Source organism: Talpa europaea (assembly GCF_964194135.1).
Source record: "Talpa europaea genome assembly, chromosome: 13".
In the NCBI taxonomy this organism is placed as follows: Eukaryota; Metazoa; Chordata; class Mammalia; order Eulipotyphla; family Talpidae; genus Talpa; species Talpa europaea.
Window position 1 is genome coordinate 56,947,087 of NC_140080.1, and position 26,645 is coordinate 56,973,731.

Genomic DNA, 26,645 nt, shown 5'->3' on the forward strand with positions numbered 1-26,645 from the left:
CAAAAGTGTTTTTCCCCTCTTGAATGAGTTTAATCCCTCTGGGAGAAAAACTTAGGAGTATGGAAAAACATTTCAAAATTAGTAGTAAAACAGAGCAAGTTAATTTAAGATAGGATGAAAATTAAAACTGGTTTCTATCTCTATTAAACAAGTGATACTGATATTCTTTTACATTAATGTCTGTCCTGGTAGAACATTGATTTTTTTCCTATAATAAGCTCTTAAACTTTATATAGGGTAGTACTCTATACTTGTCAGAGTTTTACTTGTAGTTTTCTTTATGCTTTTCAGAACTTTCAGCATGATATACCACATAAGTCTCACATCAACTCTGAAGTAGACAGGACAAGTGCTAAATTTCCAACTAAAGATGAAAAACTGGGGCCCATAAAGCTTCTGTGGGATGTTTTCAAGGTTATATGGCAAGTTAGTTACATTACTCTACAGATTTAAGAAAACCAAAGGGTAAATTTATTAAAATCTTATTAATATTAGTTCAGCATTCTATAGTTCCAGGTCTGTGTGTGAATTTTAAAAGCATTTAATTTTTGTATCATCTTCCTTGCATCCCCACTTCATGCAGATTCTAAGTAAGAGAAAGTTCTGAGGCCATGATTTGGCCAGACAAGGAAGAAAGCAAGTTCTGGGTTTTAAGAGTTTTCAGAGTATTATTGAGCTATAGCTCATCTCCAGCTGATGATCCTAATTTAAATTTTCTGTAATATACAGGAAAGTAGTGGAAAATACAAGAGCTTCCTCATTTTGAATCCAACAACTTAGTAGCTGTTTTACTTTATATGTATCTTATTAAACTCTGAAATTTGATTACCTAATATCTGCATTGGGATAGTCTCAGATTTGCAATGGCTGTATAAATACATGTAAAACCTTTGTTGTCTTCTAACCTTTCAATCTAAGGAATATAAAGAAGAATTTTTAATCCCATCTTTTCTGTCTTTCTAGTTAGCTTCTTTTAATAGCGATTGCAGTAGTATAGGTGGGTGGCATCAGTGAATCCCCCTTTTCTTCCCTGTTTTCCTTTTAAGAGGGGTAGTTATTAATCACTTGGCCTTCTTCATTTGTAGTCTTCAGATGTTGTAATAGTAGATTTGATTATGTTTTAAAGCTGACATAAATGTCATTGTTCTGCCTGTCTTTATTATCCTTTCACAGAGGATCTTCAAATGCCTCCTTAAAGGAAGAAGAATGTAAAGAGCCTTTGCTCTTCCATTCTGGGGATCACTATCCCTTATCTGATGGAGACTGGTCCCCTTTAGACAAGTGAGTATTTTAAATTTTTTTCAGTTTCTTAAAGAAGTAGAAATAGTTCTTCCGGTATTCAGTAGTAAGGATATTTCCCATTTCATTCATAAAGTAGAGGAACTGAATACTTCAGAAGTGAATATATGGATCTTTTTTCTCAGTGATTTCTTGTTTCTAAACTTGATAATAACATTTGTAAAATGGTAGCCGGTGTAGATTTATATAATCAAAATAGAATTAGATCCTCTATAATTTCTTAAACTCTTTTCATGTCAGCTATTTATTGTAGCTGGATAATATTGTGGGGGGGAAATGTATGGTTGCACTTGTTCTGTATTCAAATCCAGATTGATTTATTAATTATACTAATCTAACCCATCTTTCCGTGTACTACTACTCCTGTAAAACAACCTTTCTCTTTGATTACTTGTGAGAATCGAATGGAATAATGCATAGAACGTGTTCTCAGAGAACCCACCAAGTCCTCAGTAAATACTTGATGGCGTTTTTTGTTATTTCTGATTAGGTAGTAGAAGTAATTGGTGTTCCCTTCAGTATAGATTTTTTTATATGCAGGATAAAGTTGATTACTCAAACTTGTATTTCTTTTAATCTTTCAAGTGCAGCATGACTGAAGTTCCTGACTTTAACATCATACTTCTTTATCCTGTGTTTGCAGTGCCTATACCCCAACAGCATGTCCTAAGAGTGATTCAGAGCTGGAGGTAAAACCTACTGAGGGCCTGCTCAGATCTGAGTCACATATGGAATGGACATGGGGCGGGTTCCCAGAATCCACCAAGGTACTACAGTTTACTTGCTTTGTAATGTGGCCCCTTCCATTTTAGAGGGGGCAACTTTGGGTGAGCTTATGTGAAGATAAGTAATGGTGGTGCCCTCATGTGGTCATAGAAGAAAATCCAAATTTAACCTTTGTCATAAACTTTGTCCTATATATTTGCAACAGAAGGAATCCAATGTTATTTTCAGTGTTTTTGCCTAGCAAATGCTGATGGTTAACAATTTAATAAGGAAAATGTAAGAAGCACAAAGGAAACTTAAATTTCCACACTAAAAATTTTAAATAGGAAATTTGATTATGAAAGCTTTTTTTGGGGGGGGATTTATACTGAAAGAAGAAATAATTGGAAAAATAATTTTTATAAGAGAAAAATGTTTAGACCTATTTTTTTATTAAATACCCATTTTGCAAATCAGCTGACAAGGGGTAAGTATCTGAAATATACAAAGAACTCCTACAAGTCAAAAGAAAAATAAATCCAGTTAAGCAATGGGCAAAAGGCCTGAATAGACATTTTTCCGAAGAAGACATACAGATGTCCATAGGTACATGAAAAGGTGCTCATCACCACCACTAGGGAAATGCAAATCAAAATTGTAATGAGATATCACCTTATATTTATTAGAATAACTATTATCAAAAAATTGAGAAATAGCAAGGTTTGTTGAAGATGTGAAGAAAAGGGGGGACTGTTGTTTACTATTGGTTGGAATGTAAAGTGATGCAGACATTGTTGAAAACAAATACAAAGTTTCCTCAAAAAAATTAAAGGGCCTCCCCAGTGGCGCAGCGGTTGAGCGCTGGGTTGCGAAGCTGCCAGCAGCCTCTGCAGCGCCGGTTCGATCCCCGGCTGCTCCCCGGCCACCGGAGGAGGGTCCCGCATGGCGCGCAGACCCCTCCTGCCGCCCGCTGCTCCCCTCAGCAGTGTACTTCGGTCCTTCTGCCTGCTCTGCTCCCTGCTCTGGCTCTGGTGAATTCTCTCACCCTCCCGCGCTTCTGACTGTACCCAGTGCATGTATAAACAAAACAAACAAATGAATAAATAAATAAATAAAGCATGCCTCTATTAATAAAAAAAAAAAAAATTAAAAATACGACTACCATATGATCCAGCAATTCCACTTCTGGATATTTATTTGAATAAAAGCAAAAACACTATCTCAAAAAGAGATGTTACACCCATTTTCATTGCAGCATTGTTTAAATAGCTAGGACATAGAAATAACCTTAGTGTCCATTGATGGATGAATGGATAAAGAAAACTTGTATGTTTGTGTATATACCATACACAAACAATGGAATATTTTTCAGTCATAAAGGAGAATGAATTCTTTCCATTTGCAAGAGCATGGATGGACTTTGAGGGCGTTATGCTAATGAAATGAATCAGATAAAGATAAATATCACATGATCTCATTTATAAATGAAATCTTAAAAATAATCCCAAACTCATGGGTATAGAGAACAAATTTGTAATGGCCTGAGGCAGGATGGTGGGCAAAATGGGTGAAGAGGGTCAAAAGATATAAATTTCCAGTTACAAATGAATAACTCATAGGGATTTGTCATGCAGCGTGGTGACTAATAATACTGAATTTTATATTTGAAAGCAGCTAAGAGAGTGGCTCTTGAAACCTTTAATCACAAAAAAATGTAAACTTGTATCATGATAGCTAATAACTAGACTTTTTATGGTGATTTTCATAGTATTTGTAGTGACTCAGATATGTATGTTGCACATCTGAAATGGTGTTTTGTTATTTATAAACCCATCTTTTTTTAGGATTGATTTATTTATGCATACAAGAACTAGGGTATAGGCCAGAGGTGCGGGGGGTGACAAGATTCACCAGAGACAGAGTCAGGGGCAAGACTGAAGAGGTCTGCTGCACCATGTGGGTCAGCTCCCTGGCCGGGCTTTGAACTCATGCTGCAGTGGCTGACAATAGCCATTTGATAGCACTGAGACTTTAACCCCTGTGTCACCAGGGAGGCCCTACACCCCAATTTCAAAACAAAAAAAAATTTTACAAAAGAAAGTTTTGAGGCTTTGGAAACCCAAATATATATATATTTGTGGTTTTTACATAAATATATACACATTTTGCTTCTCTGTGTGATTACACTGAGACTTTACTGCCTGCCTCTATGTTATCTTAACAGAACTTTAAGACAGTCCAAACAAGGTTAAATTTTCACATGACACTCAATTTTCTCTCTTGAAATGAATATTCTCCCTTTTTGTATCTAAAAATTGTCATATTTCTTCTTCTCCAGTGTTTAACTCTTCATAGTAGAATAGTTATAAATATAGCTCATAAATATAGCCAACAAAATGCAGTTGTTAGTTTTTCCCACAGAAAATATATAATGGATGTGCTGTTATAAAGTGAATACATTTAGTTTTATCCAGCTTAAAAAATAGATAACAGACACCTTTAAAAGTTTAACTTTTAAACAATTCAACTCTTTTAGATCAGCAAAAGGGAGAGATCTGACCATCCTAGAAGAGCTACGATTACACCATCAGAAAATACCCATTTTCGGGTAATTCCCACTGAGGATCGCCTCCTAAGTGAAGTTGAGAAGGATGCTTCCATGGAAGAAACAGTCTGTACCATAGTGAAACCCAAGCCCAGAGCCCTGTGTAAGCAGATGAGCAATCCAACTCCCACCACAGAGCCTCTTCACTCTCCCCTGGGGCCTCCTCAGATTTCATCTATGTTAGATGCAGACCACCTTCCTATGTCACTGGTGGAGTCACCATTGGAATCAAAACCAGCAGCTAAAGTAGACTCACCATCAAAGAAGAAAGGTAACAGTTTAATTTGGTATCTGGTACTATAAATTTAGACAGTAAATTATGTCAGGGTATCACATAATAATGTGATGGCTATCTTTATATTTGTCCTTCCTATTCAGAACTTAGTCATGCACTGTTGCACTAAATATTCTGCTAGGCTAGAACTCTTGACTTCCCTCCTTCCTCCTAACTATTGATGCTTATTTGAATCATTTATTTTAAAAATTGGTAAACACATTCAGATCAGTTAACGAGTAAAATTAACCACTTAATTGACTAGGTGTGTCAATAAAGTGTAGTGGAATCCTAAAAAATTAAATGTTAAAACATAAAAAACTTCACTAAAGTTTTTACCTTCTGAAACACCTGGTTTGATGAGGCCAAATTAAATAGTTTTTCAGCAAAGATAATGAGATAAATGTTTACTAATCGTTTACATTCTCTTCTTGTCTTAATTCTCTGTAATGTAGAGAGAGGATGGAGTCCAACTTTTGACTCAACAGCCTATCTCATTTTTGGAATACAAGTTTAATCAGAACATTCTTATCATTTAAAAATATTGTTATCTGCTGATCCCTGGTAAGATAAACTTGAACACACTCACTCTCTGAACACTGGCCCCTGTTTTTAGGGAGGTAAAATTTTATATAAAAATACCCATTGTCATATATGGCCAAATACCTGTATCACTTTTAAAAATAATAACACTAAAGATGGGATGATCACAAACTGGCTTAATAAATATTCACTATAGAAATGTACCTTCAGGGTCACTTAGAAAAAAATTAAATGAATTTGACTGTTATGGGTATTTGTGGCCAAATGTGACAATACAACTAGTGGAGGCTTACCTTGGCACCTGCCCTTTCATAGCCCAGCTTTTCTGAAAGCAAAAGTTAATAGTCATGCATTCTACTTTTAGAGATGTTAAGGGGGCAGTCCAGTTTTTCAGAGTGGATGTTTTTAATCCAGGAATTAATGATCCTGTTCTTATCATAGTGACCCCTAGAAAATAATAACCCCTATTCTTAGCACACCATGTAAGGACTAACTAGAGATAGCAACACTGAGTGGTTTCTGCCATTCTTTTGGCCTCATTTTCCCAACTCACTATCATTTTATTGCAAAAGTGTCACAAAGTTATTTTCATTCCTCCCCTCACCCCTTCTTCCTTCCTCCCTGTCTTCTCTTTCTGTGCTCTCCCTGCCCTCCTTTCTCATGCAGTCACACACTGCTGTACCTATTTTCCCCTCTATACCCATGATAAATGACCTTTGCAAAAGCCTGGCATATTGTCTTGAATGCTTCCTCACATTCTGGATGTATCTAAATGTTTCTTTCAAGATGCCATCTCTTTCCTTAAACTTGGAAGTTAGAACTGGAACAGCACTGTACTATAGAAATGTAATGTGAGCTGCATTCGTAATTTGAAGTTTTCTTGTAATAAAGAAAAAGTTGAAATAAATAATTAAATTTAGTCATATTCTAAGTAAATTTAAAGTATAATTTTGACATGTATCATTATATCCCGTAATGAGATGTTACCTTTTTAATAGTGAGTCTTGGAAATCTCTTACATGTTTGACACATTTATATGCCTCTCATGAGACTAGTACAGTTCAGGTGCTCAGAAACCACACGTGGCTGTCAACTACTATATTGGGCAGTACAAATCTAGCTTAATTGTATTTAATTTACACATTTTTTATTTTTTTAAATGAAGATTATGTTATGGGGCATTCTTCATATTTAATCTCATAATGTACTACTAGTGATGCTAAATGTTTGTCACTTAGTAAAGTTATTCTCTTCAGGTTTATCCATTTTAAAGAATTTTTGTCCTTTGGTAGTTAGAAGGTAATGCATCCTAATATTTTGGCAGCATGTGAATATCTTGTTTGCCAACTTCTTTTCCCTAGTAATTTTAGAATAATAACCTCATTCTCCATGTTGGAGATTGCATCAGGTTTGTTCATTCTTGTTGGTTTCACCATCAGTGATTTAGGAGCTAAGATTATTCATATTATCAGATGAAAGAATGCATAATTAATCAGTATTTATTTATTGAGTGACTGTTGTAAGTTCAGTGTAACCCCAAGTTTCTCTTCCATTGTCATGGATGGTTGAGACCAAACATAGACAAAAAACATTCACTGACACCTTTAAAAAAATAAAACACAATTCAAGTCATAGTTGGTTTTACTTGCAAACCTTATATTGTGGAGTTGTAAATGAAGGATAACTAAATTCTTATCTCTGATGTGTCTTTTCTTATAAAAACAGGTGTCCATAAGAGAAGCCAGCACCAGGGACCTGATGATATTTACCTAGATGACTTAAAGGCTCTAGAACCTGAAGTTGCAGCTCTTTATTTCCCCAAAAGGTAGTACCTTCCTTGTACATTGAAGAATAAGCATAGTTCTGAGGTAGTCTAGCTGCTTCTAGAGCAGAATATTTAATCTGAGAAAAAGGAGCAAGATAATAGTGTTTTTGGCTAAATTGTGGGTGATTACTTCATAATTTGGAAAAATCAAGTTGTGGATGTGTTTGGACTATAGTGATTTGAAACTACTAATTTACCTATTTATGAAAAAATTATCAATGCAATGAGCAGTTACCCTAGTTAAACCCACAGAAGTGTATGCATATGGATATGACTTTAGTTAGTACTTTTTACAACTCAGCATGCTTGGGCAAACTCATTTGCATTTGTTTCATCTATTACATGTTTTAATTTTTTTTTTTTTTTTTTTTTTGGGAAAACATTTTCCAAAGAATGCCTTCAGATTCTGAACTCTTCCCAGGCTTTTCTGGAATTGCATCTAAGTCTGCTGAGGCACCATTTCAGCCAGACCTGTGCAGTCCACATTCCCCAGCACTGTCCCCACTGTCACTTTCCCCTTCTCTCATGATTTTTCCCTTTGAATAAATCTGAAACCTCAGAAATTATGTACTGAACTGTTTTCCAACTTAATTTCCATTCTTAGGGAAATGCCTGTATAATCCCCTTGATTGCAAAACACACCTGAAAGATATGAATTTAATATACTGAGCCATGACACACCTAATTAATCACCTTTAATTATCGAAAAACATCTCATTACATTTTTATTTAAAATAGAAAGATGAGATTGCTATGAAGATATTTAAAATTTTATAGGTATTTTTGGAAAAGTCCTTAAAACTCCTTCCTAGCCCTCTGCCCTAATTTGTCTCAAACTATTTACTTCACCTGAAGTGATTATTCAGTTTTTAAGGTAGGAAAACTAAAAAAACTGCTCCAATTTTTTTTAAAAAAGAAAGTTAAAATGTAAGCTTAAACTAGTTTAGGTTTTCTGGTCCTTAATTATTTATTCATATTGATACTCCTAAGATAGATTTCTTAGTTTCCCTTTTAAAACATTGGCGATAGTGTCAAATGCAGTGGGGACCTGTCTATACTCTGTTAGAATTTGTTTAGAATTATTGCCCATTCACCAAGTAAGCTGCTTACCTCAGGACCTCAGTACATTTCCATAAATACAGTTGACCCTTGAAATACACATAAGTTAAGGATGCTGCCCCCTTGCGTAATTGAAAATCAGTGTATAACTTTTGACTGCCCCCAAACTAAACTGCTAATAGCCAGCTTCCTTTTGACCCTAATCCTTAATACATACTTGAAAGTTATACTTATTATATACTTTTTTATTTCAATAAAATAGAGTAGAAAATATGGAGAAAAATCAAGAAGAAATGTATTTACAGTGTCATACTGATTTTGATACCTTGCATTAACTTCATCTGTTAATAAGAAAATTCCTGTATTAAGTGGTCCCATGCAGTTCAAACCCTTATTTTCCAGTGGCCAACCATACTTAGTGAAATATATAATGCTTATGAGCATTTATTTTATCATTTCCATTGTCATCTTAACTGAGAATCCATTGTTTATACTTAGAGCTGAGCTTTTGTTCACATCACCCTTGTGAATTTGGCAACATGTTGAGTCAAATGGCATCCTCCAAATATTTAGAAGTTACTTGATTAGAGTTACACTAACTGCCTTGATATAACTTGATCTATGCTTTATGATCCTTTCTCGTGAATTTGAAAATTGTTAGGAGAGTAGACCTTGTTTTCAACACAAGAAAAAAATGTATATATGGTAATGTATGCTAACTTGGGAAAAAAATGACCTCAGTGAATTACCACAATAGAATTTTATTTCTTGCTCATGTGGTAGTAATGTTCCAGTGCTAGTGTTTGGTGAGAGACCTTGTACACAGGAATTTAGGAGCACAAGCTCCTTCTATCTTGAGGTTCCGCCATTCCCTTTGGGTCTGGATAGGCAAAGGAGACAGGGTCACACTAGGGAGTTTTCAAGGGCCAGATTTGAGAAGGGTACTGCACGTTTCTTCTGTCCACATCAGTAACTTAGTACGTGGTCATATGGCCACACCTGACTGCAGTGGGGCCTAGTTATCTGACAAGGAGAAAAAGGAAATGGATGTTTATGGGCACATAACAGGGGTCGAACTTGCCCTTTAACCTTAACATATTAACGGGCTTTGCTTCTTTACTGTGGCTTTGGTTCAAATGCAAAATATAATAGTTTTGAAACTGTTGTTTGACCTGTATACTCTGCTGCCACCTACTGCTCAAATTTGAAGTGTTTTGTGTTGTTGTTTTTTTCTTTTAATTTTAAAGATCATTCATGTAACTTTCCTGGATCACGTGTTAAATATACTGACTTCTGAATAAAATAATTTGGAGATTCTGAAACAGTGTATCTATGTGACATTAAGCATCCATTCATAGCGGGTAGAGCAGTTAGCAGTCATGACTAAGAGACTTACGGTGCAATATCCTTGTTTTCTCTTAAATTTATACTCAATTATAGTTTCCCTTAAGAAATCACCTTCTAAAATCTGTGGCTTTTATGTGGTTATTCAAGATAAAGTTGTATAACCCATCTTTAGTTCTGACTCTTACTGATGTAAGAGCTGTTGACTTCCAGTTTTACCTCAGTACATCTGTTTTTCTAGGGGGAGGCTAGCCTCCTGAGAATTTTCTCTTGTTTAATTTCTTTCTTTTTGTGAGATAACAGATAAATTTAAAAAAGCCTTTTTAAAAATAATATAGTCTCCGACTATGGGTGTATATAGGATGTATATAGTACCACAGCTTTTTCTAGGAAGTTGGAATCAAAGATTTTTCATATTCTTTTATCATGAACTATAAATAGATACCTACAACTTTCAGTCAGAAAGGGGGTCTAGTGATATTTGTGACATACTATTTAGTGTTGGTTTTTTTTTTTTTTTTGTCACTTATGATTCTAAACACTGAAAAAAAGCAATGTCTGATTATGAGTCAATCTGACCCTTTTCAAAGGGATTATGTTATTTGGTCTGAGCCCTAAGAACCCTGGAATACAAGTTGTAATAAGGCCAATCCTTTTCTCCCTGTCTTCTGCCTGCAGTGATTCGGACCCTGGCTCGAGGCAGTGGCCAGAGTCTGACACGTTTTCTGGCTCCCAGTCCCCGCAGTCTGTGGGAAGTGCAGCTGCTGATAGTGGCACCGAGTGCCTCTCCGATTCTGCCATGGACTTGCCCGATGTCACCCTCTCCCTTTGTGGGGGCCTCAGTGAGAACGGAGAAATTTCTAAAGGTACACTAGGCAGTTGTGACCTCCCTTCACTTCAGGCCTTCCTGCCTTCACATCAGATCAGGCTGCCTGGTCATCACTTGTTTGATAATCTGCAAAAATCTTTAATGGTTATGTGACAAGTGATAGGTATCTCCCTTTGATCTCAGACCCTTAGTCCCTCATTTAGGGTGCCTCATTTGGGGTGACATTACATATAAATGATTTGGGTGTGGGAGTGTGCCTTGAAAGCTCTATTCCACATTAAGAGGTTAAGTTTTCAGATTGCCCTGTTTGCCAGCCCAAGTTCAACTCACACTTAGGTTAGTTTTTCATATCTGTGATGTTGAAATATTTTTGGACTGGAAAACACTGGTTCTTAGACATGAGAGTAGAGCCTGAAGTTGTAGAAAATATATTGTCCCTGAGTAAATGATTTTTCTGGCAAAGAAAGTAGAAAGGATTACTTTCTGTCTCAGACTTGGGAGTTGGTCCAGAAGAGTATAGTTGCTTGAGAGAAAGGAAGGAACTTTACCAGAATATAGCAGATGTCTCTCGTTTGGGTTGAGTACCTATGTGTGTCTGTCCCAAGATCTTTGGCATTTTCAGTTTTACCTTCCCTTGTCAACTAAACTCTTCTTAATATTTTCACATTTTAAGTGGTGGTTCTTGATTGATTTTTGTCTAAGAAAAGATTTTTGTTTCCTTTTTTTGTCTTCTCTCACCCACAGAGCAGCTAAAGGCCTACACATGGCAGACTGAGTACCCTGGGCCTCTGCACTGCTTTTCTGGATCTTTTTTTTTTTTTTTTTTAAAGATTCACAGGGTTGCTCATTCTGCCTCTTTCTTTGTCTCTCAGTCCTTTGCTTATTATTTTGCAAAAATTGGTGTTATAGGTAATAATTCTTCTAGCACCAAAAATTTAATAGATCATTCTTATAATCCTTGTAAGCCCTCACTTAAAAAATATGTGGAATATCTTGCCTGTCTTATCTATGACTCTTTTCCAAATGTAAAGTGTGTGGGCCTCCCCGGTGGTGCAGCGGGTTGAGCACAGCACTGTGAAGCCGTCCCGCAGCCTCTGCAGTGCTGATTTAATTCCCAGCCAGCCAGGGAGATTCCCACATGGCGCAGCAGACCTCTCCTGTCTCGCCCGCTGCTCCCCTCAGCAGTGTCTTTCGGTCTGTCTGCCTGTTCTGCTCCCTGCTCTGTCTCTGGTGAATCCTCTCACCCTCCACACCTCTGGCCAGAGGTACACCGAAATACACCGCTGAGGGGCACAGCAGGCAAGACAGGAGAGGTCTGCTGCACCATATGGGCCGCTCAGTGGCCAGCCGGGGACCAAACTCATGCTGCAGAGGCTGCGGATTGCTTCATAGTGCGGTGCTTAACCCCTTGCGCCACCAGGGAGGCCCCTGGATTCCTTTTATATCTTTCTCTTGCCTAAACTGTTCTAGATAAGACTTCTAATTCTATGTTGAGTAGTAGTGGTGACAGTGGACAGCCTTGTCTTGTACCAGATCTTCATGTAAAAGCTTTCCATTTTTCACCGTTGAGAATGATGTTGGCTGTAGATTTGTTGTATCTGGCTTTTATTATGTTGTATTTGTCCCATTTTTCAAGGGTTTTCATCATAAATGGATGTTGAATCTTTTTTTTTTTTTTTTGTGGGACCCTCGCCAGTGGCCGGGGATCGAAGCGGCACTGCAGAGGCTGCGGGCAGCCTCGCAGCCCAGCACTCAACCGCTGCGCCACCAGGGGAGGCCCTGGATGTTGAATCTTATCAAATGCTTTCTCAGTATTTTTTAAATAAAATCTTACAGTTTTTATGTCTCTTTGTTAATGAGGTGAATTACATTGATTTTCTGATATTGAGCCACTCTTTTTCCCAGATAAATCCCACTTTGTCATGCTATGTAATTCCTTTAATGCACTGTTGGAGTCTGTATGCTAGGACTTTATGAAGCTCTTTGCATCTGTGTTAGAGAAATTGGTCTGTAATTTTATTTTTTGTGTTGTCTTTGTTTGGTTTTGATATTAGAGTAAAAGTAACCTCATAAAATTGAGAGTATTCCTTTCTCAAATTTTTGTAAGAGTTTGAGGAGCGTTATTAAGTTTTGTTGTGTTTTTTTTTTCTTCCATAAGAGTTTACTTATAGTATCTTCAATACAGAAAGTGTTTTGATAATTTCATATAGGAATTTATATAACGTCTAACCAAATGGATCATTATTATTTTACATTGCAGAAAAATTCATGGAACATCTCATTACTTACCATGAATTTGCAGAAAACCCTGGACTTATAGACAATCCTAACCTTGTAATACGGATATATAACCGGTAAATACCCTTGCTTTTATAATTGTTAAATACTCTTGCAGACTTTTTCCCAAGTAAGCTTTTTAACTGTTACAAATTTCCTTCCTGTAAAGTATACTATTCCATCTAAGTCAGTGGACATAGCTTTAAAGTGAAAGTGAAGCCAGTTTTATTTAACTGAAGCAAATGAAATGTTATTCTATCTTTTAGATTGTAAAGCATCTCTTTTCAGAGAGGTTGGTTTGAGATAGAAATTATTCATGACAAAAAACTTACTGAAAAGGTTAAGAAATTTTACATTTTTCCCCACTTCTGTTTTCTTCTTCTTTTCCCTACCTTTCTGCCCTTGCTGTCGCTTCTGTTTGTGTAATGGTTTTGCACAATTTTTGTCTCTCACAGTTACTATAACTGGGCCCTGGCTGCTCCTATGATCCTTAGCTTGCAAGTATTCCAGAAGAGTTTGCCTAAGGTGAGATGATCCACCATTTTGTCACCTTTTCAAAATTATATATTCAACATCTAGTAGTATTTAGAAAAATACGTACATGCTTCTAAACCGGGTACCAGTCAAAGTTTTGGCTATCCTATAAAATTAATATGATTAAAGCTCCAAAGAATTTTGTGTGCCCACTCAAATGAGCTCATTCCCCAAATCTAGGAAATTAGCTGGTCTGCCACATCTTTTTCATTTTTACTATATATTTATATGATTTCTGATTTTGTATAAAAGTTGAGAGATTTCACTGATTGTTAGATATAGAATGAACAAAAAATAAAACCATTTTCCTCCTATTAGTATGAAAAGAAACAGTTTAAAAAGGTGATGTGACCACCTGACGTGTGATTGGGTGAAATTGTGGCGAAGAAGCCTGTTGTGTACAACTAAAGTTTTATTTTGGATTTGTTCACCAAGAAGACATCATTGCCCTAGTTGGTCTTGGTAACTCGTGAGAATCACCTTTTCCAAGGTTAGAGAAATGAAAGTAATTCGCCTGACAGGCCCTAAGGATCAGCACCTATGTAGCCAGACCTCCTGGCCTCATACCACATAAGTTCCACAAGGCGCGCTGCTATGGCTACCACATATCTTTCAGAAATGTTAGAAACTCTGGAGGAGTTTGGGGATGCAGAACATTGCTCACATTTCATAATAAGGCACTGCTCTGCAGGCTAATGGTAGAAAATAGTCAGATGTTTTGTGACCAATAGCTTGCTCAAATAACCCACATTTTTTTGTTTGTTTGTTTCCAGGCCACTGTTGAGTCTTGGGTTAAAGATAAAATGCCAAAGAAATCCGGTCGCTGGTGGTTTTGGCGTAAGAGAGAAAGCATGACAAAACAGGTAACGGACCTAGAAGTGAGCCTTTCATTTATTTAAAAACCCTTTTGCCTGGCATAAGATGAGTCATTTTGGGCTTTATAATGTTCTGTCACCATTCTCAAATAGTTACTGTGCATGGATACTATTCTGGATTCTTTACATTACCTCTCAGCTTTATCACAGTCCAATGATATAGATGTTTGGAATCCCATTTATAAGTAAGGAAATGGGCATAATAAAGAGGCAAAGTATTGGCTTGACCAGGGTACATAACTGGTTTGGGATGGAGCTAGGGTTTGAACTTGAGTAGGAATCCAAGACTGTGCTCTTTTCTACATTGTTGCATTATCTTCTGTGAAAGTAAGAACTTGCTACCCTCCTCCAGAGGGGAGGCATCAGTCACTTCTATTCTGCATCCCACTGTCCCTGCCACGGACCTAACAACTATGGGCCCGTAGTCTATTTTGTGAGTTGAGATGGTGCTCTTTTTAAATTTTTACTTCTGGCTTCATAATAGCTGCCCTTTTTGCATAGTAGTGTAAGATTTCTCTCTTGTTTCTGTCCTTGGCTCAAACCAGAGAATGTCTTTTTCTTGAACATATTTAAGTTATAGATTCAGGGAGCAGTTTTGCTTGTTCTCAGAGAGCAGTGCAGAATTTTTGCTTGTTGGTAGAGGGGACAAATCACACATTACCTTTATTATCTTGCTGTTTCAGCTACCAGAGGCCAAGGAAGGGGGGAAATCTGAGATGCCACCAACCAGTGACCTGCCATCAAGCACAAAGGAGCCAGCCAGTGGCAGGTGGGAGCACCCTGTCCTTCCTGCAGGCTTGTAGCACATAAGCTATCCCTATTTTGACCAATACATTTAATTTTATTTTGACAGTTTTGTTTAATAAGAAATATCTTTCCATATGGACATACATGACAGTAGCAGCTGCCACTCAGTTAGCAGGTGATAACTTCTGCTTTTCAAAAAAAAAAAAAATATCACCCACTTAGAGTAAATACACACATTAATGCTTCCTACATACCTTGGTCCCATCCTGGAATCATAACTTGGATGCCTGTGAAACGTAGGCCTTTGGGAAGGGGAGCTCAAGCCTTCAAGTGTACTGTACCCATTACTCCCTGGCTCCCCTTCAAGCTCAAAACAGATAAGAAAGAGCATCTTAAAGGATAGTGTGGGTCTCTCATATTTCCTGGCAGCAGTAACACCCATTTGGACATTTGGATTGGCTTGCTTGAGAATGGATGCTACCATACACCTCATTCTTGTTTCTGCCATCCATCCATCACCAAATTTTTTTTTCCCCATTCCTAAACTTTAATAGTCTAAAGCTGGGAGTTGATTTTCTTTTTCTTTACCTGGGAGGGGGTGTGTAATAAATCTTACTAGTTTTCTAAGTAATGTAAGCAGCTATGTTTTCTTTAATTGTACTTTTTGAAGCAACATAATCCTTTTCAACAAGAGTTAGTAGTCCTCATAGCATCATTGGTCATAGCAAAATAATGATCATTCTTCACCAGAGGTAACTGCTGGCCAATCAGGAGAGGTAGGAGGAAGGTGACATTATTATCACTTCATGATATAAATATTAAAGCATGGGAGACAGTAGAGGGAACAATTCTTCCCATCCCTAGAGTGGATTTAGGGTTTTTGTTTTCTTGATCCTGAATGAAACTCTGGTCAATATGACACCCTGCTGCCTCTTCGGTAATTGGGTTGATGTTGAATAGGCCGGCTGAGGATGACTCATCCAGTGATGAGGGGTCACAGGAGCTTGAAGAATCAATCAAAGTGGACCCTGTTGCCACAGACCCCACAAGCCACAGCACTGCAACCTCATATAAGAAGTCTCTTCGACTCTCCTCCGACCAGATTGTAAGTTGTGTGTGATCCGTGTAGGTGTGGTCAGAATCTCTTAGTAACTAGTTAATTGCAAGAGTGTCCTCTTCTGTCCCCACCCATCCCAGGCTTTACACACGCTACAAGGTGTGTGACCCTATAAATGTTCATGCATCTCCACCCTCATGATCACCTGCGGGAGGGACCTGGAGCACTGTATACTTCACCCCAGATCTTCCTCCTCTTGTCTCTAGGGATGAACCAAGACTTTTTTTAACTTGGGCCACTCCTGTCTCTTGGGAACCTCAGCAATAGAAATGATATTTTCTACACAGTAATCCCTTACCTGTCTCCTGTTCCCTGGCTTTCACTGTGAACTGTTCTTGCTATGCCCAAGGCAGTCTCCAGAATAGAGAAGAGCATTACTGCAGTCAGGATGGTTGTGAGCAAGGCCCACTCGGTGCCGTATGTTGTGTGCTATCGTGGCAGAGACCATGCTGCTTTGGGCTGGGTCCTCACACCCGCTGCTGCTTGATTATAAGTGTTCACTGTCTGTTCCTGGTTTTAGTTGATTTCCTTTTCCTTTTCTTATTAAAGTGTTATTTATGTAATTTTCCCCGTTCTTTATGTTTATACACGAGTGTGCACATGCATGTGCACAGCCACATTGTAGAGATTCAGATCCTTTTCATGTCACATTATTGGGAGATGTGACTTTCAGTTGTTGCAAGTAATTCCATCAGAGAGATGTGCCATTAATTTTCAGAATTCTGGCAGCACTCCTGCTCACCTGTGACTATGCAGGTGCCTCCCTTTTTCTTTCTCCTCCTAATAACTTGTCCTCTTAAAATGTAAAAAAAAAAATTTTTTTTTTCCTCAAAGTTCTCCCTCAGTGATTTTCTTTCATTTTTCTACTTTTTATAAAAGGCAAAACTGAAGCTCCAAGATGGTCCAAATGATGTTGTGTTTAGTATTACAACTCAGTATCAAGGGACCTGCCGTTGTGCAGGGACCATTTACCTGTGGAACTGGAACGACAAGATTATCATTTCTGATATTGATGGAACAATAACCAAGTAAGCAGGAGTCTGTGGAGGGTGGCAGGGAGTGGGGATGCACAGGTCAGTTTTCTGGGAGTGTCCTTTGCTGGGCATCCAGCTCTGGCCTTGCATACAAGAACTGGAGTGCAGGCTAGAGGTGTGGGGTTGAGAGGATTCACCAGAGACAGAGTAGGGAGCATAACAGGCAGATGTACTAAAATACTCTGCTGAGGGAAGCAGCGGGTGAGACAGGAGAGGTCTGCTGCGTAATGTGGGTCAGCTCCCTGATTGGGGATTGAACTAGTTGCAGTGGCTGGCGATAGCTTGGTAGTGCTGTGTCTTTAACCCTTGCGCCACCAGGGAGGCCCTATTGGGAGTGTTTTAAAACTCTGCACTGAAATATCCTGAATGGAGTAATTTAATGGAAGGGAGAGATGGGCGGAGCCACACAAATGTAACATCGAAAATTCCTTGAAAGGATGTAGTTCCTTGATTTCCAGATTATGGTGTTTGTTTAGGAAAAAAGGAAAGCTGTTGCGATGAGGGAGAGTGAAAGGATGACTCATTTTAAGTTTTAAGTTATCTGTGCGGATGAATGTCTGGTGGCTCTTGTGTCTGATTCCACTTTTAGAAGCTCCTCAGTGGTGTCTTTACAGGGGACTGCCTCACTGCTGCATAAGCTGTGATGAAGTGGCCTTTGTAAACTGTCCTCCCACCTCCTTCCTGTGTATTTGGCATACGGTATTTATTGACTTTTATATACTTGATTCCTGATGCCTTTTCCTTTTTCTCTACCCTCTTAGATCTGATGCTTTGGGACAGATTCTTCCACAGCTGGGTAAAGACTGGACTCATCAGGGGATAGCAAAGCTCTACCATTCCATCAATGAGTAGGTATCCCATCCCACATGTCAGCATGAAGTTCACATTAGGAACTGGAAGTTGTGTGTACATGATGCAGTTCTTCCTGATCTTCTTTGCCACTCCTTTTCCTTGTAATCTCACAGAAAAAGTAGTTGCTACCATTTATGAATATGAGTTGTGTGCCTCACAGTGCATTGTGGTTTACCTATGGCATCCCATTTTCACAATGCTGTGATTTTAGGCACTGATTATATCTGTAGTTACAGCTATGGCTAGTGGGTTTTTTATGCTGCAATTTAACAAGATAGCCAATTTTCATGTTTAGCTTATTAACTGGGGATTTTTTAGTTATATTTCTTTGGGGGTAGGAGACATGTATGTATGGGGGAAATAATTTACCCTTTGGATCCTCTCTGTTAGGATACTTTTCAAGAGGAAATAGATCCTAACACATGGATTAAATTGATTTTCAAAATTACAACTTTCTTAAGCATAGTTGAAGATGAAATATGAAAATTATGAGTGTTTCAGTTATCCAGGTTTAATTTTTCTCCTTGTCCTATAGAATGATTTGCATTCTGCAAATTGTTTTTATAAATATTTTGCCTTTGGGGCCTCCCCGGTGGCGCAGCAGTTGAGCGCTGGGTTGCAAAGCTGCCCTCAGCCTCTGCAGCGCCGGTACGATCCCCAGCTGTTCCCCGGCCACCGGAGGAGGGTCCCACATGGCGCGCAGACCTCTCCTGCCGCCCGCTGCTCCCCTCAGCAGTGGGCTTCGGTCCTTCTGCCTGCTCTGCTCCCCGCTCTGGCTCTGGTGAATTCTCTCACCCTCCTGCGCTTCTGACTGTACCCAGTGCTTGTATAAATAAATAAATAAATCTAAAATAAATAAATAAATAAAATAAAATAAAAATATTATAAATAAATAAATATTTTTCCTTTATAGGAGATAATTTACTTACTCATTTAGCATAATCCCTAGTTGAGTGTACCTCCATTTTCTCCCATGGTATTTTCCATGAAAAGATGTGAACTTAATAGTCCTAACTATTTTCAAGAATTTGATTTTCACAGTAAATGATAGGGACTTTATTTAGATCTTTTAAAAGAAAAGTGCTGTTTTCCCCTTTAATCTGAGCATATGAAATAATGAGGGCACATTCTCTTTCAGGAATGGCTACAAGTTTTTATACTGCTCTGCCCGTGCCATCGGCATGGCTGACATGACGCGTGGCTACCTGCACTGGGTCAATGACAAGGGCACAATCTTGCCCCGTGGCCCTCTAATGCTGTCTCCCAGCAGCTTGTTCTCCGCCTTCCACAGGTATGTCTTTGTGTCCTGTGGGCAGCCATGTGGCTTCTGCACGTGGCCTGAATGCACCGTGTGAGGGCAGATGTCAGACTCCTTCTAAGGTGTTTCAAACCATCAGTGTCTCCTAACTTAAACTCAGCTCACCTGGCCTATGTCAGACTTGTTCCCAAAAAGTCAGGTTGACAGGTTTTTCTCCTTTCCTTAACCCCCATCTCTCAATTTGTTTTAGTCATCAGATTAACTGGCAAAGAAGGAAAAAGGTACCAGTTATAAAGGACTAAAAATATTAGGTGCCAGCACTAAAATCTCTCTAGGCCCACATATGAGGGAAAACTCCCATTTTGAGTTTGCTGACTTTTTTTTCCCCCCAGGGAAGTGATAGAAAAGAAGCCAGAAAAGTTCAAAATTGAGTGTCTAAATGATATCAAGAATCTGTTTGCCCCATCCAAGCAGCCCTTCTATGCTGCCTTTGGAAACCGTCCAAATGTAAGTGTCTCTTTGGGGCTACATGTTCCGATGTGGGTGAAATTCAGAGGAATATACTCTTAGGGTATAGCCCTGTTGCAATTCACCAGCCAGTCTTATGGGCAAAGTGAATGTCTGTTCTGCTAAGTAGGTTTTCACTTAGCTCCAGATTTCTGTGGCAGTTGGGAAAGTCTGATGGGTAAAGATAAGTCCCAGAATTTTGTCTCTGTGGCTTCTTTTGCATTTCCTCAGACAGTTCTGATTCATATTCTAAGTGGTTCTAAACAAGGAACCCTCCCACTTCATGGAGATTGAAATCCACACTACTGGAAGACCACTGGACTAATGAGGAGATCTAAGTGGTTCTAAAAACTCATATTCTAAGCCATGTCCTTGGATCTGCCCCTAAACCACAGCGTGGTGCTCACACTTCATTAACACTTTGCAACCTGCCTCCCTTCTGCCATCAGGTCCCCGACATGTATGAGCTGCTAATCCCTAACCCCTGACAGGCAGTGGTTCCCCTTGGCTCCCAAGTTTCCGACTCCCTGAGCTCGGGATGGGCTCCACTCTTCAGGTCCTGTTTGTCTCATGCTCATTGTCCGTGGCAAGATTGCTGTGCCCAGCTCCACATGCTTCCTATGGAGTCTTCTGTTTATGCAATTCTACTGGCTAACAACAAACCAGAGAAGCATTCCCTAATTTCTTCCTATAATCATCCCGCTCATGTTTCTTCCCTAGGATGTCTATGCTTACACACAAGTTGGAGTTCCAGACTGCAGAATATTCACCGTGAACCCCAAGGGTGAATTAATACAAGAAAGGACCAAAGGAAACAAGTCATCGTAAGTGCATTCCCATTTCCCAGCCTAATGCCCTCCAGCTAGGGGTTAAGTTAGGAACCCAGATAGTAAGGGTCAGGCCCAACTCAAAGTGCCAAAATTGCACCTGCCTTTGGAGACCTTTTCTTTGCTTGGGTGTTTTCTCCTCTAGGGTAACTTTTTACGGGATCAGGGATTATTTTAGACTATAAAGAGGAAGCCCTGTCCTGGGAAGGGGATTGGTGCCTATCTTGGATTATAAATGATTAACTGGCTTCATACCCTACAGTGTTATACCCTTAAATCAATTTCAAAGTAACACTTTGTGTGTTTCTGTTCCAATCTCTTCTCTTAGGTATCATAGACTGAGCGAGCTCGTGGAACACGTGTTCCCACTTCTTGATAAGGAACAGAATTCTGCCTTTCCGTGCCCGGAGTTCAGCTCCTTCTGCTACTGGCGAGAGCCAATCCCCAAAGTGGACCTGTATGATCTGGCCTGAGGCAGCACCTCCACAGTGAGGTCCTCAAAGCCCCTTGTAGCAAAGGAAGGTAACTGGCACTTCTGCTGGACAGAGGACACTGGGCTACCCTCCAAGCCACGGGTACAGGACCTGACACGTGTTGACAGCCAGCACCAGCTTTCTGGAGCAGGAACGGGGCACCCTCCTGGACCTGGAACTGACGTTCTCCCCTTTCCTGGGCTCTACAGGCTCTGCAGCTCAGTGCCTGGGAGAAAAGTGGGAGCTCTGACCTGAAGTTGGAGGCCCTGGGCTCCTGTCACTGTTGGTCCTCGCACACTCTGTTGAGTTGTGTGCTGGGTGCTCCTTTATTGAATAATTTAAAAGGAAGAAAAAAGAAGCTAAATAAGAGTGGACCCAAAACACTGCACAAAGTAAAGTTATAATTTCCACTGGGCAGTTAAGAGTGTCTCTCTCTAAAAGCAGGGCTTTCTTCAAGGGATCAGGGTCTGCTGAACTGCTCTACACAGTTAATGATATGGGTTCAGACTGCCTGTGCTCATTTCTCTGTTGTCTCCTCCTCCTCTGCTACACTTTCCAGGACTGCTGCTTGCCTGGGCCGGCCTGACAAGGGCCCCCAGTGCCACTGAGCCTGACCCTACAAATGTGGGCTTCTGAGGAGCAGTGGCCACTTAGATCAATGCCTTCTTGTCTGACTACTCCATGATGAGATACCCTTAAGTTCTTTTTTGGACCTAGCTAGAAACAGATCTTGCAGGATACATGTGGTATTAGTAAGGACAGTACTAATATTAGGTAGGCGTTGGTTAAACAGAAAACAATGCTGTTTGCAGGGATGCTTTGGAAATGCGGGTGTACAGTTGGGTCCAGGAAGAGTCCTTTTCTCAGTCCTCCCTGCAGCTCACTGACCCAGGCTGGTTGTGATGAGCGCCTGTGGTCGTGTCCCATCAGACCCTCCAGAGTTGTGAGCGGTCAGGCTGTTGATAGTCCTTCTCATGAGTGAAATGAGGGAGGCACCAGAAATGATCAGACATAAGCCTGTGTCGGTGAGAAGGTAGTGAACAGGGTTCCAGAACGAGTGGGCACTACAGGTACAGATTCAAGCTCAGGTGGTTCCACTGCCCCCTGTTTGTGTGGAGGGCTCATCTTGATTGAGTGTGTTCCCCAAAGTAAACCTTATCTAGAGATGGAGGAAGTGGGGGTGGGTATTTTTCCAGATTGGAGAGTTGAAAGTCCCTGGCTTAGTTCAGCCGTTGTTCTTGGTGCAGTTGGCTGCAGACACAGCAGGGAAGTCCTGGCACACGGTTCCCTGGCCGCGCCGCTGAGCCTGTGTTCTCAGAGGGACGCATGCTTCCTGTAGCCCAAAGCTTCCCCCGGAGTAGTTCAAGGACTACTTGGTTTAAGGAGTTTATGGGTTAGAGATGCCACTCTATTTATGTGACGTCCTGCCCAGTTAGTGAATCCTTGGGAGCAGCTGGAGATTGCAGGTACCTCATCCCGTTGTTGCTGTCAGCACTTCCTCGTGGCTGTGTTTGCTTTTGAAGAACGTGGGCTTTCCATGCTTAGCCCGAATGTCATCGGGCTTCTTTGCCTAAGTGCAGCACAGAAAACCTTAGGAGCCTTCTGTTGTCCCTTTTTGGTGGTCCTTTAAAGAGTTTTTGCTAGACAGTTTCTTTTTCTTGATAAGCGCTTCTCTCTGAACACATGGGTCTTAGAGGGACCAACCTGGGAACCCACGTCCCCTGTGCCTGTGTCGAGGGTGACTGTCCCTGTCCCATGTCCATAAGCCCTAGCCTTTGTCATTTTTGTTACTGCAGATGGATCCAGTGGGTACAATGCTAATTAATGTGTCTTTTTCCTTATTTAAAGGAGTCTCTCTTCCTGAAAGTAGATGATTACTATTACTATAGTGTTATGAAAGTATTAGGTTTGTGCTGAAAATCCATTGCCATTTGGTACAAATGACATTTGTTCTTTCTGTGAAAGAGAGATGCCCTCGAGTGTGTGTGTACACAGACCCTCACAATGGTGGGTTAGGAAGAAGTGTTGCCTCGCGCTGTTGGCGGCAGATGGGATCTTGGATAGTTATGGTTCTTCTCGGTGGTTCCACTGCTGAAATGGCAATGATCCCTGCCCCTCTTTCCACTTCACCCTGACTTGAGCATTTGCCTCGATATCTGCATGTTGAGGTTCAAAGGCTGTGGTGGCGACGGCCTCACCAGCGGGCCAGGCGCGTACACTTATCCCGTGTGAGCACTGTCTGCTGCGCTTGAGCGCCTCCGCGTGGTTTTCAACCGGAAAAAGAAGAGCACCTTCGTCTGAGGCCTGACTTGAGCTGCCAGCTGTCAGGGAGGAGCTGAGCAACGGCAGCCGGCGGGAGGGCGGGAGGCGCAGCGCCGGCGCGCACACCTTCTGATCATGTTCTTGACAGGTAGAGAGGAAACACTTTGTCTTATTGCAAGTAGGCAAAAACGGATGCTTCCAGGGAGTTTTATCATGTTTCCAATTGTCATAATATTTACTCTGGGAAGCGTTGTTTTCCCCTATTTCAGAGCATGTTGAGTTTGATGAAGCTGGTTAAAAATTGAGTGTTTAAAGTGGTGCTCTTTCCAGGTGAAAACTGCTTTTTTGGTTTGTTTTGAAGGTAAAAGGAGGGGAAAACTTTGCTCTTTTAATTTAAGAATTACATGCAGTCTATGATGAAGTATATGATTATTAGCAATGCCACTAAATTTTTAAGTTGTAAGAAATTAATTGTAAACATCATCAGTCCAGTCCTTTGAGTTATGGCACAGACCGTTGTCTTAAGATGATTGACTCATTTTGGTGCAGTGTTTGATGTTCAAAAAAAAGGTTACAACAATAAACAAACATAAAAGGGTGCATTTGACTCTTTCCTTCAAAAGACATTTAAAGCAAATCTTCGCTCGACTCCTGCCAGATGTTGGATAATTTTCATAAATTAACATTTTGATCTTTGCTGGCACTTAAATTCATCTGTAGGAAGGACTTCTTTGTAGTGCTTATGTTTGTAAAACCTGACTCCAAAAGCGAGGCTATGCCAGGGGAACTAACCTCTCCCTTTGTAGGTTCTGCCAGGGAATGAGTCACTCATACATATGTAATTTCTGGTGTATTCTCACAGGCCTCTAGTCCTGCTCTGTGCCCTTCTCACTGTTCATTAAACTCTTCCTCAGGGTGAAAACTACTCAGAAGAATCAAAAATGATCTTGGATCAAAAACCATATCCCACAGGTTATATGACTAAGTATCTCTTTATGCCCCCACACTCTAGTTCCACAAGATGGGCATGTGCGAACTGTATCAGTGCCGAAAGTTCTCCTTGACAGTGTGCCTTCTGCTGTGGAAAGCTTTCGTTTCATGATTCTTCCCCATGACACGATGGCTGGGTGAGAGCTCAGACGGGTTCCTTAGGAAGGAAATGATTCCCGAGGATTCTGGCTCAGCCAGCTTCCTCCTGCCACCTTGGAGTTGCGCGTCTCCTTTCCCTTTCCCTTTCCTCCCCATTGAGGAGCTGATACGGGTATGTTTGTAAAGTGGGTGTGGATGTGTGCAAAGCAGTGTTTTACATCTGCAAGCAAAGATATGGTTATGCCTTTGGTCACAAATACTTGCACTTCTTTCAAACTGTAAATTGGGAGAAACCATTCAACAGATTGCCTCACTGAGAAAGCTAGATGAACGTGCTAATTGTGGGAGTAATTTCAGATGCAATTGACATTCTTTACTACCAGTATTGTACTGTTCATTATGTAAATGAGGCCATTTACTACTCTTTCAAGTGGGGAAAATGTCCCATTCCTGGTGCTCCTGACGTGAACCCTGAGCTAAACTGACCTTGCCTGTTCTCTGTGCAAGAGCACTGCCTGCCTGCAAACCATGCCAGCGCCAAGGTAGGCTGTGGCCTGGCTTTCATCCTATCTGGAGTCAGCACAGGAACCCGTTGTGATTAGACTTACTCTACTCTGCCTGTCTTGGCTAAAGAGCTGAAAGTCCACTTTTTCGGTAAATGAGTCCTCAAGATGCACTGAGAGAGAACCATCGGGAGGAATTAAAAAGCCACTATCTTCTGTCTGGTTCTAGCGTTTCTGACTGTTGAGCATTTGTTCCCTTGGCACTGAGTGAGGTCTTTAAACAAGGGTGTGAGGGTGAGTGGGTGAGGGCACGTGCCAACTGGGTTTCCTGAAAATGCTCTAGTGCACTAGGGTTTTTTATGAGTCATTTCTAGAACTGCCTACAATATGGTGCCAGCCACCATCAGCCAGTTCCCAGCTGGAGAAGTGAGGTAATACTGCCATTCCCTGCTCACTGAAACAACAAATCTTCCATTCTTGATCTCTTCTCCCTAGCTGGAGAGGGGACAAGAAAGCTCTCTGACGTGCCCAACAGCCCCTCTAGTCCTCATTTGCAAGCAGACCTGGAAACCTCAGATGTTTGCAGCATGAGAGTATCTGGCAGCTTTACTCAAGTCAAGGGAGCTTGTTTCTGCTGTCTACATCTTCCCCGAAGCTCTGGGCCAGGACTTGCCTTCCTGGTGGCACTGGAGTGGCCAGCAGTTTTATCAAGCTGATGTGAAAGGAACACCTTGGAGCCATGGCTGTGAACGAGGAACGTGTCAGGCACCTCGGAACAAGAACATACTCTGTGAGCTGCGTCCTTTTCTTACATGATCTCGGCTGCCAATGTGTGATCGGTTTTGTGTTAGTTTTCTTGTTGCCTGGGAACTGGAGACTTCTTTGAGCTGCTGTGAGCTGTGCAGCGAGCCATCTCATGCACTTGGACAGCTGCTATGAAGTGAGTTTTTAGCACGCCCCAGAGAAACCCCTCTTAGCTGCAGGATCACATGGAGCCTTGATCTTCAAATACATCTGCTATGTCCTCACAAGCCCAAAACAACCCAAATGTACAACTTGAGACCTTCGGGGTAACAGGTCGAATAATTTATTCAAGCAGCCATTTAAAAAAGGTAACCATCTTTCTGCTATTTGCTTTTTAGTCATAAAGCACCAGACTTGAGTTACTCCAAGATTTGGACACTGGAAGGTTTTAAATCTTTATTGATGCTCCCTGTCTTTGCACATCAATTGTACATGTCATTCAAGGAGCCCAGACAGCCACAGTTTCACATCTCCACACAGGCCCAAGGTCTGTGTGGCAGCACGTGCACTGGAGCACTTCAGTGTTTAAACTTTTCTCCTTTGTGCAGTTAAATACAAAGACAGCAGACAACAGTTCTGCCCTCCAATGAAGACTAGCCACAGGCACCAAATTTCGCCAGCCTGCCCTCCTCTCAGACCTGCAGCCTGGCGCTCTTCCCCAGCAGCAGGATGTGGTCCCGTGGCCCTGTGGGAAGCAGCGTAAAGCACCCTGTGCGCCCTGCCCAGGTCTCAGAGCAGTACTCAGACAGACCCCCAGGTTGGGTGGGAGTCTAGCTGGCAGGGGCAATTCCAGTTCTCCAGTCAGAGTGACAGCATCAGTGGCCACGTGTTTCACTTCGCTCTGAGGAGACTCTAAGGTGCGCTGGCCTCAGCCACCAAGCAAGGCCTCTATCTTGGGGGAGGTGGTGGGAGGTCTGCAAAAACTAGACCAGTGCTCCAGTTACTTACATTAACTGAATATATTAAATAAAGCTTTGAGTTCTCGTAGCTCTCGCCCGCTGCC

The 26,645-nt window shown here is 40.7% G+C and overlaps 1 protein-coding gene across 1 annotated transcript in view; it reads left to right on the forward strand.

Moving 5' to 3' along the window:
• LPIN2 (lipin 2) overlaps positions 1 to 20,984 on the forward strand; it is a gene marked incomplete at both ends in the record, with an annotated part of 57,453 nt that extends 36,469 nt beyond the window's left edge. The window contains 16 exons of the mRNA XM_084252037.1: positions 1,174 to 1,281; positions 1,943 to 2,066; positions 4,541 to 4,880; positions 7,152 to 7,251; positions 10,333 to 10,520; positions 12,744 to 12,837; positions 13,216 to 13,285; positions 14,068 to 14,157; positions 14,853 to 14,938; positions 15,877 to 16,021; positions 16,913 to 17,061; positions 17,829 to 17,915; positions 19,058 to 19,210; positions 19,570 to 19,684; positions 20,405 to 20,508; positions 20,840 to 20,984. Of these exons, the coding sequence (XP_084108163.1) occupies positions 1,174 to 1,281; positions 1,943 to 2,066; positions 4,541 to 4,880; positions 7,152 to 7,251; positions 10,333 to 10,520; positions 12,744 to 12,837; positions 13,216 to 13,285; positions 14,068 to 14,157; positions 14,853 to 14,938; positions 15,877 to 16,021; positions 16,913 to 17,061; positions 17,829 to 17,915; positions 19,058 to 19,210; positions 19,570 to 19,684; positions 20,405 to 20,508; positions 20,840 to 20,984 (2,098 nt within the window). The remainder of the gene's footprint in view (positions 1 to 1,173; positions 1,282 to 1,942; positions 2,067 to 4,540; positions 4,881 to 7,151; positions 7,252 to 10,332; positions 10,521 to 12,743; positions 12,838 to 13,215; positions 13,286 to 14,067; positions 14,158 to 14,852; positions 14,939 to 15,876; positions 16,022 to 16,912; positions 17,062 to 17,828; positions 17,916 to 19,057; positions 19,211 to 19,569; positions 19,685 to 20,404; positions 20,509 to 20,839) is intronic.
• Between the last annotated feature and the right edge of the window lie 5,661 nt (positions 20,985 to 26,645).